At 42.9% G+C, this 14274-nt stretch overlaps 1 protein-coding gene across 1 annotated transcript in view; it reads right to left on the bottom strand.

Moving 5' to 3' along the window:
* Positions 1-13010, bottom strand: part of LOC123992637 (seizure protein 6 homolog) — a 182175-nt gene extending 169165 nt beyond the window's left edge. Inside the window, exon 1 of the mRNA XM_046293954.1 lies at positions 12618-13010. Within this exon, the coding sequence (XP_046149910.1) occupies positions 12618-12690 (73 nt within the window). The 5' untranslated portion in view covers positions 12691-13010. The remainder of the gene's footprint in view (positions 1-12617) is intronic.
* Positions 13011-14274: the final 1264 nt, after the last annotated feature.

Below are 14274 nucleotides of genomic sequence, written 5' to 3'. Positions count from 1 at the left end.
TCCACTGGGGCATGAACAGAGCTGCCTAATAACGCTCATTAAAAATGCTCATTCAGAGAAGAAAGAATGGAGAGGGAGGAAGGTCTCTTGTTATCTAGTAGCAGCTTTAACTAACAATCTTTCTGCGTTTCGGCCTACTGTTAGTAATAATGTAAGCCTTGGATGTCTGAGTTGTACTGAGTAGGACTGAGGACTGCCTTAAAGGGGAATGGAAACACTAGGAAGGAAATCTAGGAAGGAAATCTAAGCAAATCTAAGCAAAGAGATCTAATAAAAATCTACTAATTTTTATTAGATCTAGATCTACTAAATCTACTAATCTACTAATCTACTAATAGAAATCTACTAATTCTAAACATGTGCATTTAACATAAAATCATCTCTATATTTAGTATTTTGATCGTCGACAAGGTTTATTTAAGCTATGGTCAGCGGCATTTTAAATTGCCATGGTCATCACTGACGCCAGTGTGTCACTGGCAGGTATCAGCAAATTGTCTGTGGTATTGAGTTTTCTCGTGGAGAGTGACTCAAAGAGAGTGAGGTTAGGTGCAGACAATGAAGATGGCAACAACAAGTAGTAATTAAAACATGAACTGTATAGCGCCAGGCTGTATGAATTCGCTCCCAAACAAATCCCTTGGTAAACTACCAACTGCTGACCAAGGACACACAACTTTTGAAGAAGTGTCTCCATGTCCTGAAGAGGAAGGATGTGCTGGTAGAGCCTGCAGGATCTGCAGAAAGGAAAGGAGTCATAGGCCAAAATTGAAGCCCTCTGCTTGCACCTCCATTTGAAATGTCGAGGGTTATGGTGTAGGGGTTACCGACCGAACATCATCAACATCGCTGACTCTTTGGAGTCGAGCAAAAGCGACTGAACGGAGGAGGCGATGCAACACATCAATCAGATCTTTATTGGGACTGAGAGACTTTATGGTAAAAGACAAGTTTGAAGTGGGTGTGATGGTAAGAAATGACAATTACAGTAGAAGTGGTAGAGGGCCCATATTCCACCAAAAGGTTTGGGGACAGTCAACATAGTAAATAAAACAATGACTGGAGTTGACCAACTAAGAACAAACAAACAGCACTGTCACCCCTATCTATTTGACCCTCCTGCATAAAACATGAAGGTCCAAAACATGTCTGATGAAGAAGAAACTAAGTGTCTTGTTTACTTTCAGATGAGTTAGGCAAGTGTTGAATGCTACCTGTGAAAGTGTTGACCTGCTGCCTGTGTAAGTCTTGACCTGCTGCCTGTGTAAGTGTTGGCCTGCTGCCTGTGAAAGTGTTGACCTGCTGCCTGTGTAAGTCTTGACCTGCTACCTGTGTAAGTGTTGACCTGCTACCTGTGTAAGTGTTGACCTGCTGCCTGTGTAAGTGTTGAACTGCTGCCTGTGGAAGTGTTGACCTGCTGCCTGTGTAAGTGTTGACCTGCTGCCTGTGGAAGTGTTGACCTGCTACTTGTGTAAGTGTTGACCTGCTACCTGTGTAAGTGTGGCCTGCTACCTGTGTAAGTGTTGACCTGCTACCTGTGTAAGTGTTGACCTGCTGCCTGTGTAAGTGTTGACCTGCTACTTGTGTAAGTGTTGACCTGCTACCTGTGTAAGTGTTGACCTGCTACCTGTGTAAGTGTTGACCTGCTACCTGTGTAAGTGTTGACCTGCTACCTGTGTAAGTGTTGACCTGCTGCCTGTGTAAGTGTTGACCTGCTACCTGTACCTGTGTAAGTGTTATGAAGTCTTGACCTGCTGCCTGTGTAACCTGCTGTTGTTGGCCTGCTGTGTAAGTGTTGACCTGCCTATGTAAGTCTTGACCTGCTGCCTGTGTAAGTGTTGACCTGCTAGTGTGTTGACCTGCTACCTGTGTAAGTGTTGACCTGCTACCTGTGTAAGTGTTGACCCGCTGCCTGTGTAAGTGTTGACCTGCTGCCTGTGTAAGTGTTGACCTGCTGCCTGTGGAAGTGTTGACCTGCTGCCTGTGGAAGTGTTGACCTGCTGCCTGAGCACACAGCCAGCTCTGATATCCTCCAGGTCTGGTCTGGCCTGATCCTGGTTTGCCCATCTTGATGAAGAGCCATCCAGACAGTAGTTGGCAGTGTGAACCAGACGTGGAGAAGAGGAAGAGAGCTGTCCAAGGGCCTAATGGTTCCAGAGAGGTCCTCAGCACTGCATGCTCACCACACGCCAGCCCCAATTAGCCAGGTGTACACAGTGTGCCAATCCATGAGAGGAGAGGGAGAGGAGAGGGAGCGAATGGGTTGGTACTGATTCCCTGCACTAATGTTTGCTCTCCTCCTCAGTGGTCAGATCGATAGAGCCACGGGTCTGAGATAGGGAGGCTGAAACTGACCGAGTTTCATGGTGAGGACGGAAGAGGTAGCGAGGGAGGAGGGAATAGCACAGCAGCTGAGGAGTGTGTGAAAAAATTAACAACAAACTTAATCTTAATAAGAACATTTAAAAATAAAATAGTCCAGCTCCAGAAACGTATCTAGTGGATTTCAATTCAAGCATGATGTTATGTCTCTTACTGACTGTGTCACATGATGTTATGTCTCTTATTGACTGTGTCACATGATGTTATGTCTCTTACTGACTGTGTCACATGATGTTATGTCTCTTACTGACTGTGTCACATGATGTTATGTCTCTTATTGACTGTGTCACATGATGTTATGTCTCTTACTGACTGTGTCACATGATGTTATGTCTCTTACTGACTGTGTCACATGATGTTATGTCTCTTACTGACTGTGTCACATGATGTTATGTCTCTTACTGACTGTGTCACATGATGTTATGTCTCTTACTGACTGTGTCACATGATGTTATGTCTCTTACTGACTGTGTCACATGATGTTATGTGTCTGATGTTATGTCTCTTACTGACTGTGTCACATGATGTTATGTCTCTTACTGACTGTGTCACATGATGTTATGTCTCTTATTGACTGTGTCACATGATGTTATGTCTCTTACTGACTGTGTCACATGATGTTATGTCTCTTACTGACTGTGTCACATGATGTTATGTCTCTTACTGACTGTGTCACATGATGTTATGTCTCTTACTGACTGTGTCACATGATGTTATGTCTCTTACTGACTGTGTCACATGATGTTATGTCTCTTACTGACTGTGTCACATGATGTTATGTCTCTTACTGACTGTGTCACATGATGTTATGTCTCTTACTGACTGTGTCACATGATGTTATGTCTCTTACTGACTGTGTCACATGATGTTATGTCTCTTACTGACTGTGTCACATGATGTTATGTCTCTTACTGACTGTGTCACATGATGTTATGATGTTATGTCTCTCTTACTGACTGTGTCACATGATGTTATGTCTCTTACTGACTGTGTCACATGATGTTATGTCTCTTACTGACTGTGTCACATGATGTTATGTCTCTTACTGACTGTGTCACATGATGTTATGTCTCTTACTGACTGTGTCACATGATGTTATGTCTCTTACTGACTGTGTCACATGATGTTATGTCTCTTACTGACTGTGTCACATGATGTTATGTCTCTTACTGACTGTGTCACATGATGTTATGTCTCTTACTGACTGTGTCACATGATGTTATGTGTCACATGATGTGTCACTTACTGACTGTGTCACATGATGTTATGTCTTACTGACTGTGTCACATGATGTTATGTCTCTTACTGACTGTGTCACATGATGTTATGTCTCTTACTGACTGTGTCACATGATGTTATGTCTCTTACTGACTGTGTCACATGATGTTATGTCTCTTACTGACTGTGTCACATGATGTTATGTCTCTTATTGACTGTGTCACATGATGTTATGTCTCTTACTGACTGTGTCACATGATGTTATGTCTCTTACTGACTGTGTCACATGATGTTATGTCTCTTACTGACTGTGTCACATGATGTTATGTCTCTTACTGACTGTGTCACATGATGTTATGTCTCTTACTGACTGTGTCACATGATGTTATGTCTCTTACTGACTGTGTCACATGATGTTATGTCTCTTACTGACTGTGTCACATGATGTTATGTCTCTTACAGACTGACTGTGTCACATGATGTTATGTCTCTTATTGACTGTGTCACATGATGTTATGTCTCTTACTGACTGTGTCACATGATGTTATGTCTCTTACTGACTGTGTGTCACATGATGTTATGTCTCTTACTGACTGTGTCACATGATGTTATGTCTCTTACTGACTGTGTCACATGATGTTATGTCTCTTATTGACTGTGTCACATGATGTTATGTCTCTTACTGACTGTGTCACATGATGTTATGTCTCTTACTGACTGTGTGTCACATGATGTTATGTCTCTTACTGTGTGTCACATGATGTTATGTCTCTTATTGACTGTGTCACATGATGTTATGTCTCTTATTGACTGTGTCACATGATGTTATGTCTCTTACTGACTGTGTCACATGATGTTATGTCTCTTACTGACTGTGTGTCACATGATGTTATGTCTCTTATTGACTGTGTGTCACATGATGTTATGTCTCTTATGATGTTATGATCTTATGTCTTTACTGACTGTGTCACATGATGTTATGTCTCTTACTGACTGTGTCACATGATGTTATGTCTCTTACTGACTGTGTCACATGATGTTATGTCTCTTATTGACTGTGTCACATGATGTTATGTCTCTTACTGACTGTGTGTCACATGATGTTATGTCTCTTACTGACTGTGTCACATGATGTTATGTCTCTTATTGACTGTGTCACATGATGTTATGTCTCTTATTGACTGTGTCACATGATGTTATGTCTCTTACTGACTGTGTGTCACATGATGTTATGTCTCTTACTGACTGTGTGTCACATGATGTTATGTCTCTTACTGACTGTGTGTGTCAGGTCATTTGCCCAAGCAACGCAATGCAAATGGGATGCAGGATTTATTTACATTATGGAGACAGCCTGGAGAGTAATGCATGAGGACATGGGCCAGAGTGCAGACTAGATTGGCCATTGATTTGTAATAACTGTCCCCAAGCCTCTCAGCAGCCAGCTCGCCGGGAGAGAAACCAAAGACTGCTATGTGATATCACCAGTCATTCACACATGAATAATGTTAATGTTCTATAGCTCTGCTTTCAGACCAGACCCACGGTCTGAAAGCAGAGCATTTGTTCAAGTAGAACAAAAGAAAGATCTGGAGAAACACAGGGTGGTACTTTGCACTATGTAACAGAGAGGCAGGACAACAAAGGAAGAGTTTTGCTACTTTTTTGTGATGGTACAAGCCATGTCGAAATACACCAGAGCAGAAATGATGTTTGAAGATGACAGGGGGCTGCATTCACGGTAATGGAGCGTAAATGGATAGAGTTTAGAATTACTCAGATGTATAACTCGAAGGCTTTTGTCACAAACGGGACATAATGTTCCATTCAAAGATGGGGATATAGTAAACCAGGTGAACACAGCCTTCAGAAAACCTGCTTTGACTGACAGCAGCTGGGGTATATATCATGCAGAGAGGAAAAGACAGAGGAGAAGAGAAAGAGTGTGTGGTTCCACCGTCCTCTCACTACCTCACCACACCGCCTGGGACGTGTCAAAAGATCAGACTGAGTCCTCTTCCTTCCCCGGTAGACGGGAACCAACGGCTGCTTTACAATAACACTCATTTCCAATTGAGTGTGTCAAAAGGGAAACTCCCCACAATTTGAAGGGTATACACGGTCTGAATAGCCTCTGATGGCACAGGGAGGAGCTCGCTGGGACAGGTTACTCACCCGTAATAGAAAAGTATGTGTTGAACATTTTCAATTCTCCCATTTTATATCATTTTCATCAGATCTCGAGAGCATCTATGGTGTTTAATTAAAAGAGATGTTCCCTTTTTCCAGCTTTTTCTTTCCTACGCCATGAAGCAATGCTGATTCCGTCGGATCATTGACACCCAGAGCAAATAGCTTTTTATCTGAGGCAGGGAAAAGGAGAGAGGAACGAGGAGGGAGAGGGAGGGGGAGAGACAGAGAGCGAGAGAGAAGAAGGAAGCTGGGTGGAAGTTTATCGCTTATCTCAGGGGCTCCATAATGGTGAGTTTATTCTGAGAATATCAGTGGAATGGCTGAGAAGGGGTTTCTGCAGCACTTGCGGCCATAGATCACATTGTGAGTTCACACTGATTTTTAATAGCCAGTAATTAGGGGGGGGTTAAAAAAGCTGAGCAGAACTCGATTATGATTTATTTTTGCATGCGTGTGTGACAGATAAAGTGTTTGCGTGCATACACACACACTGACAGATAAAGTGTTTGCGTGCATACACACACACAGACAGATTAAGTGTTTGCGTGTATACACACACACAGACAGATTAAGTGTTTGCGTGCATACACACACACAGACAGATTAAGTGTTTGCGTACATACATACACACAGACAGATGAAGTGTTTGCGTGTATACACACACACAGACAGATGAAGTGTTTGCGTGTATACAGACACACAGACAGATAAAGTGTTTGCGTGCATACACCCACACTGACAGATAAAGTGTTTGCTTGCATACACACACACAGACAGATTAAGTGTTTGCGTGTATACACACACACAGACAGATTAAGTGTTTGCGTGCATACACACACAGACAGATAAAGTGTTTGCGTGCATACACACACAGACAGATTAAGTGTTTGCGTGACAGATTATACACACACAGACAGATAAAGTGTTTGCGTGCATACACACACAGACAGATTAAGTGTTTGCGTGTATACACACACACAGACAGATTAAGTGTTTGCGTGTATACACACACACAGACAGATTAAGTGTTTGCGTGCATACACACACACAGACAGATTAAGTGTTTGCGTGCATACACACACACAGACAGATTAAGTGTTTGCGTGTATACACACACACAGACAGATTAAGTGTTTGCGTGCATACCCACACACACAGACAGATTAAGTGTTTGCGTACATACACACACACAGACAGATTAAGTGTTTGCGTGTATACACACACACAGACAGATTAAGTGTTTGCGTGCATACACACACACAGACAGATTAAGTGTTTGCGTGCATACACACACACAGACAGATAAAGTGTTTGCGTGCATACACACACACAGACAGATTAAGTGTTTGCGTGTATACACACACAGACAGATTAAGTGTTTGCATGCATACACACACACACAGACAGATAAAGTGTTTGCGTGCATACACACACACAGACAGATTAAGTGTTTGCGTGCATACACACACCCAGACATATAAAGTGTTTGCGTGTATACACACACACAGACAGATAAAGTGTTTGCGTGTATACACACACACAGACAGATAAAGTGTTTGTGTGTATACACACACACAGACAGATTAAGTGTTTGCGTGCATACACACACACACAGACAGATTAAGTGTTTGCGTGCATACACACACACACAGACAGATTAAGTGTTTGCGTGCATACACACACACAGACAGATAAAGTGTTTGCGTGCATACACACACACAGACAGATTAAGTGTTTGCGTGCATACACACACACAGACAGATTAAGTGTTTGCGTGCATACACACACACAGACAGATAAAGTGTTTGCGTGTATACACACACACAGACAGATAAAGTGTTTGCGTGTATACACACACACAGACAGATAAAGTGTTTGCGTGCATACATACACACACAGACAGATTAAGTGTTTGCGTGCATACACACACACAGATAAAGTGTTTGCGTGTTATAGGGAGAAAAACAACCGCTACGATTAGAAGAGATTACTGACTGTGACATATTCAGGTCAAGCTCAGAGTTCTGACATGGAAAGCTAAACTAAAACATCAAAGACAGATTGATGTAGCTTGTTCTGATATTCCAATACAGAGTGATTGACAATGACTTCAAATCTGAAACATGTATAATCTCTAATACTGATTTTCTTTATTTTACACACACATACACACAAGCTTGTTCTCAAACCTACTTCATCCCACTTCTGGGTGGCTGGGGTGATTTATCATTGCAAAATGAAAAGCTGTGCTCTGAACTCACACAGAACAGGGAATACAGGCGGGATCTTTTGTTCAATTCACTACATTACATGGATACTTTCTATGTTCAGATATAATCGATTCAATAAGTTAAAACAGGAGGATTAATTTCTATGTACATGCATGTGTGTTTCCATGTGTGTGTGTGTACTCCAAGGGTGTGCATCCATATGTGTGTGCATGTGTTTGATGTTGTTCTAGCTGTTGCCAGTCTTTCCTGCACCAGCCGTTTGGAAATGCAGGGAGTTGCCATAAGAACCCCAGCCCTTCAGTCCCCCAGACCCCCATCCCTCCAGCCCTTCAGACCACCAGACCCCCAGCCCTCCAGACCCACAGCCCTCCAGACCCACAGCTCTCCAGCCCCCTAGAACCCTAGCCCTCCAGCCCTCCAACCCTCCAGCCCTCCAACCCTCCAGACCCCCAGCCCTGCAGCCCTTCAGACCACCAGACCCCCAGACCCCCATCCCTCCAGCCCTTCAGACCACCAGACCCCCAGCCATCCAGACCCACAGCCCTCCAGACCCACAGCCCTCCAGCCCTCTAGAACCCTAGCCCTTCAGCCCTCCAACCCTCCAGACCCCAGCCCTGCAGACCCCCAGCACTCCAGACATCCAGTCATCCAGACCCCCAGCCCTCCAGACCCCCAGCCCTCCCGTCCTCCAGACCCCCAGCCCTCCAGTTCTCCAAACCCCCAAACCGTCCAGACGTCCCCCAGCCCTCCAGACCCCCAGTCCTGCAGACCCCCAGACACCCAGCCCTCCAGACATCCAGTCCTCCAGCCCTCCAGCCCTCCAGTCTTCCAAACCCCCAGCCCTCCAGACCCCCAGCCCTCCAGCCCTCCAGTCTTCCAAACCCCCAGCCCTCCAGACCCCCAGCCCTCCATCCCTCCAGTTCAGTGCCAGGCAAGTTTTCTTTAAATCAGGGCATCAATCTGGAGAAAATAAACACAGAGCATGACCCCAAAACTCAGACATGATCAAATCTCCCCTTCCAGTCCACTGTCCCCCCACTCATACGTCATGGTGGTGCCAGAGAGTTGTGGGAGGTGTCCGAGCACAGGAAGCCGTTTCAAAAGGACATTATAAGGGGCAGAGAGGAATAGGATGTTCCTGGGAGAGGGAACTGATTCTCTCCTGTCCCCATTATTATTACAGTCCACCCCGAGGACCATTACCAAGAGGGGATGCTCAAAAGCGTCAGCATCAGTGGCCTCATGCGCCCCCTAACGGCCAATACAGACACAGCACTCTGCAGTGTCAATGATAGCTCTGAGATTGTATTGTTATTCTCATTATTATCAGAGAGGAGCAGTAGGGGGTATGCATTCTCGCTGTGAGCAGACACAAACGTCCACCTCCCTTATGAGTCTCACAAACACAACATAAAACCAGTAGAAACACACAATGTACTTTGAAACAGCATGTTGACATTAGAGCCATGACACACAACTACGCAGGCTTATGCATCCCGCCCTCAATTAATGCAGCCTATGAGATCAATTATATCTATGGACAGATTGTATACACACACAGTGTACAAAACATTAGGAACACCTTCCTAATATTAAGTTGCACCCCCTTTTGCCCTCAGAACAGCCTCAATTCGTCAGAGCATGTTGTAAGCATTACACATTGATGTTGGCCCATGTTGGCTGGATGTCCTTTGGGTGGTGGACCCTTCTTGACCCTTCTTGATACACACGGGAAACTGTTGAGCGAGAAAAACCCAACAGTGTTGCAGTTCTTGACAAACACAAACCAGTGTGTCTGGCACCTACTACCATAACCCGTTCAAAGGCACTTCAATATTTTGTCTTGCCCATTTACCCTCTGAATGGCACACATACACAATCCATGTCTCAATTGTCTCAAGGCTTACAAATACTTATTTAACCTGTCTCCTCCCCTTCATCTACACTGATTGGAGTGGATTTACCTGGTGACATCAATAAGGGATAGCTTTCACCTGGATTTACCTGGTGACATCAATAAGGGATAGCTTTCATGGAGGGGACATCAGTTTTTCACCTGGATTTACCTGGTCAATAAGACATCACATCAATAAGGGATAGCTTTCACCTGGATTTACCTGGTGACATCAATAAGGGATAGCTTTCACCTGGATTTACCTGGTGACATCAATAAGGGATAGCTTTCACCTGGATTTACCTGGTGACATCAATAAGGGATAGCTTTCACCTGGATTTACCTGGTGACATCAATAAGGGATAGCTTTCACCTGGATTTACCTGGTGACATCAATAAGGGATAGCTTTCACCTGGATTTACCTGGTCAGTCTATGTCATGGAAAGTGCAGGTGTTCTTAGTGTTTTGTACACTCATTGATATTGACACAACAACAAAAAAGATGGAGGATTACTGACCAACCTAAAGTCAACCTATGTTTACCTATACTCACCCAAGTGAACCTATACTCACCCATTCCTCATCACAATGCTATCAATTTAATATGGGCTCCTGCTTTTAGCTCACTGAACCTCTCGCTCAGTGCTCAATCTGGACTGATGGAGCATCACATTAGCTAAAGTGCTTTTACAGGTGCTTCTGCTCTGCAGTAAAGTGCAGCTTCAGAGGTTCAGTAGAAGGTGACTGATAAGGACAGGGAGGCCCACGGACCTCTGAGATCATAAGGTCAGGCTGATGACTTGGGATCAATGCAGAATATGATGCAACATTCTCTCTGGAGCCAGGTTCTCCCAGCCGCAGGCATGAAGAAGCCATAATAGCTATTAGTTTTATAGAATATTGAATATTGAATACCTAATAGTAAAACACTAAAACACTGTAAACACAGTAAACACTGTAAAACACTGTAAAACACTGTAAAACACTGTAAACACTGTAAATTGGTGTTATAATAGGTTGATGTATTACTTTATCAGGTAAATACTGTATGTGCATAATTGTTCCAAAGTCTGACATCTCATCCCACAACATAGATAACCTCCCTTTTCCTCCTTTGCTCATTTCCTGTTCTATTCTATCAAACATCTCCTCAAACGTCAATTCAATTGAATGACCCATTTTTTGAAATATTATACAGTATTTATTTTCAATGAGGATTTTACAATTCTTTCATTTGAATTTCAATCATTTCTGATATGACATGAATGGAAATGTAATAGTTTCCAGCCCTGCACAGGGTCACTAAAATATTGGAACATAACAGAATAAAACAAATTCAGCAGATTGGACAGAAAAGTCTGATGGGTCCGTCATGGTCGACGTTGTGTGAAAGGCATGTTTATGAGAGACTCGTGTGAAAGGCATGTTTATGAGAGACTCGTGTGAAAGGCATGTTTATGAGAGACTCGTGTGAAAGGCATGTTTATGAGAGACTCGTGTGAAAGGCATGTTTATGAGAGACTCGTGTGAAAGGCATGTTTATGAGAGACTCGTGTGAAAGGCATGTTTATGAGAGACATCATGGGTGCAAGTCTCATGTTTATGAGAGACTCGTGTGAAAGGCCAAGTTTATGAGAGACCGTTTAATAAATATTTATGTTTATGAGAGACTCGTGTGAAGTACATCATGGGTGCAAGTCTCGACCAAGCCGTTTAATAAATATTTATGTGGGTAGAATGATCAGATGCAGGCCGAGAAAATATTGTCTGGTTGTCTTCATGGGTTTCTTTATTCCTCTTGAAACTATCCCAACCCCCCTACCCGTACACTGCGCAGCTCGAGGATCCTCAATAAGATAAGATAGTACTTTAATAAATGAATGTCGGCAAATCAAAAGCATGAATAGTGCAGCCAGCTGTAAAACCAATGCAAATCAGTGCATGTCATTCCAATGTTCTTAGAACTAATACATCTTCTTTCATGATTAGATCTCCTTTAAACAGATTTTTTTTTTATAAATATGAGATAGAAGTTGACACATTAATCATTAATTATTCAAAATGATTGGCGCACTGTGAAGCAAAAATTAATTATATTTTCCATCCATGTAGGTTATAATAAATACCGATTAAAATACACTTCAAAATGATGATATTTGAGACTAAGTAAGATACGTTTACCACACTTTATTAGTCTAAGTTTATTTAACAGTTATTACAATACTTACAATTATTTAAAGTTTGGATTTGGAACTTGCTAAATTACAATCACTAGTCAATGTATAACTTTTTTAAAGGAAATTAATGTATTTCATTTCCCTTATAGCTGATTGCAATTAGTATGGCTTGTTGTGAATTCTTCATTACAGGCAATAAATAGGCTACAACATCTGCCTTTAAAAGAACGATATGTATACGTTATATCATCTCCTCCACATTAATTATTTGAGAATAATTGGCATAACGGTGGAGGGGACCATTTAAACCTCATTAAAGGAAGAACACGACTGATAGCCGACTGACCTACCACAAACACATCTCCATCTGTAGTTTCCCAGATAACCTACCAACAAAAAGGCTCACACATCATTGGATACAGTGGCACCATAACACCGGCGGGTCGGGAACAGAATTACATTGCAATACACATGTGCATAAGCGACCAAATAGCCTTCCGTTATATTATTGAGAATCTTACCTTTAGCGCCTAAGTCAGTCATCATTGCAAAGAGAACCATCAGAACGAATATGTAATCTCGTGCCGCACTCATGCTTGCTTTCAGTATTGGTCCTCTGCTAATAGAAAGGAATGTCCTTGGGATCAACACTTTTCCTTAAAATGAAATAGAGACTGCTCCTACAGAAAAAGCCACTTGCTGTGAGACCTCGGGATCGCACACTGCCCAGCACTGGCGCTCCACTGAGAGCTATGTTCTCGTGTCGTTATCAGCTGATAGACAGAGACTGTTCAATTTCAACGTTCGCTAAATCGATAGATAGATAGATCGTTGGGTATGCCGTTCTCTTTCTTCAAGTCAGCGCACCCCTGTCGTTTCAGCACTGCGGACAGCTCCTAGCGACAGCAACTGGAACAACTGAATTCAGAACCATGGAAAGTTTCTACCGTTACCATACATAATGTAGAGATGAGAGAGAGAGAGAGAGAGAGAGAGAGAGAGAGAGAGAGAGAGAGAGAGAGAGAGAGAGAGAGAGAGAGAGAGAGAGAGAGAGAGAGAGAGAGAGAGAGAGAGAGAGAGAGAGAGAGAGAGAGAGAGAGAGAGAGAGAGATGGGTTTATGGAAATAATATAGAATTGTTAAGTGATGCTGCCAGTGCTAAGGTATTGGGATTGGTATTACTAATTGAATGGTAATGCAGGTTGCTTTTCTTCTGTGTGTTTCATCTAGGAGTGTATCGATTTCAGGGGGAATGTCCTTTCTTTCTCCGGAAACCTGTTTACTGTGGGACCACACACTGGGTACACTGCCTCAGACTCATAACCATTCAAAGCCTGTTAATGAAACTAGCAATTTAGGCTAAATAGAAGGACATTTTTGAAGACCTCAATCTCTAAAGCTCTTGGTGTGTAGTAGATTCTTGCTAAAAAAGTATATCTTGCCTCATTTTGGATTTGTTTTTCCAGGCTTTGTGTATGTGTGTGTGTGTGTGTGTGTGTGTGTGTGTGTGTGTGTGTGTGTGTGTGTGTGTGTGTGTGTGTGTGTGTGTGTGTGTGTGTGTGTGTGTGTGTGTGTGTGTGTGTGTGTGTGTGTGTGTGTGTGTGTGTGTGTGTGTGTGTGTGTGTGTGTGTGTGTGTGTGTGTGTGTGTGTGTGTGTGTGTGTGTGTGTGTGTGTGTGTGTGTGTGTGTGTGTGTGTGTGTGTGTGTGTGTGTGTGTGTGTGTGTGTGTGTGTGTGTGTGTGCGCGCGTGTGTGCGCGTGTGTGTGTGTATTGTATACTGATCAAAAACGCAATACGTAAAGTGTTGGTCCCATGTTTCATGAGCTGAAATAAAAGATACCAGAAGTTTTCCATATGCACAACAAGCTTTATGTCCATCAAATTTTGTGCGCAAATGTATTTAAATCCATTTTAGTGAGCATTTATCAATATAATCCATATCAAGAAGCTGTTTGAACCGCATGATCATTACACAGGTGCACCTTGTGCCCTGGCCAATAAAATGCCTCTGAAATGTGCAGTTTTGTCAAACAACACAATGCCACAAATGTCTCAAGTTTTGAAGGAGTGCATAGTTGTTTTAGGAAATTTGGCAATATGTCCAACCAGCCTCACAACCGCTGACCACGTGTAACCACGCCTGCCCAAGACCGCCAGATCCAGCCTCTTCACCTGTGGG

Source organism: Oncorhynchus gorbuscha, linkage group LG13 (assembly GCF_021184085.1).
Source record: "Oncorhynchus gorbuscha isolate QuinsamMale2020 ecotype Even-year linkage group LG13, OgorEven_v1.0, whole genome shotgun sequence".
NCBI lineage: Eukaryota > Metazoa > Chordata > Actinopteri > Salmoniformes > Salmonidae > Oncorhynchus > Oncorhynchus gorbuscha.
This window is presented reverse-complemented; position numbering and strand designations above follow the sequence as displayed.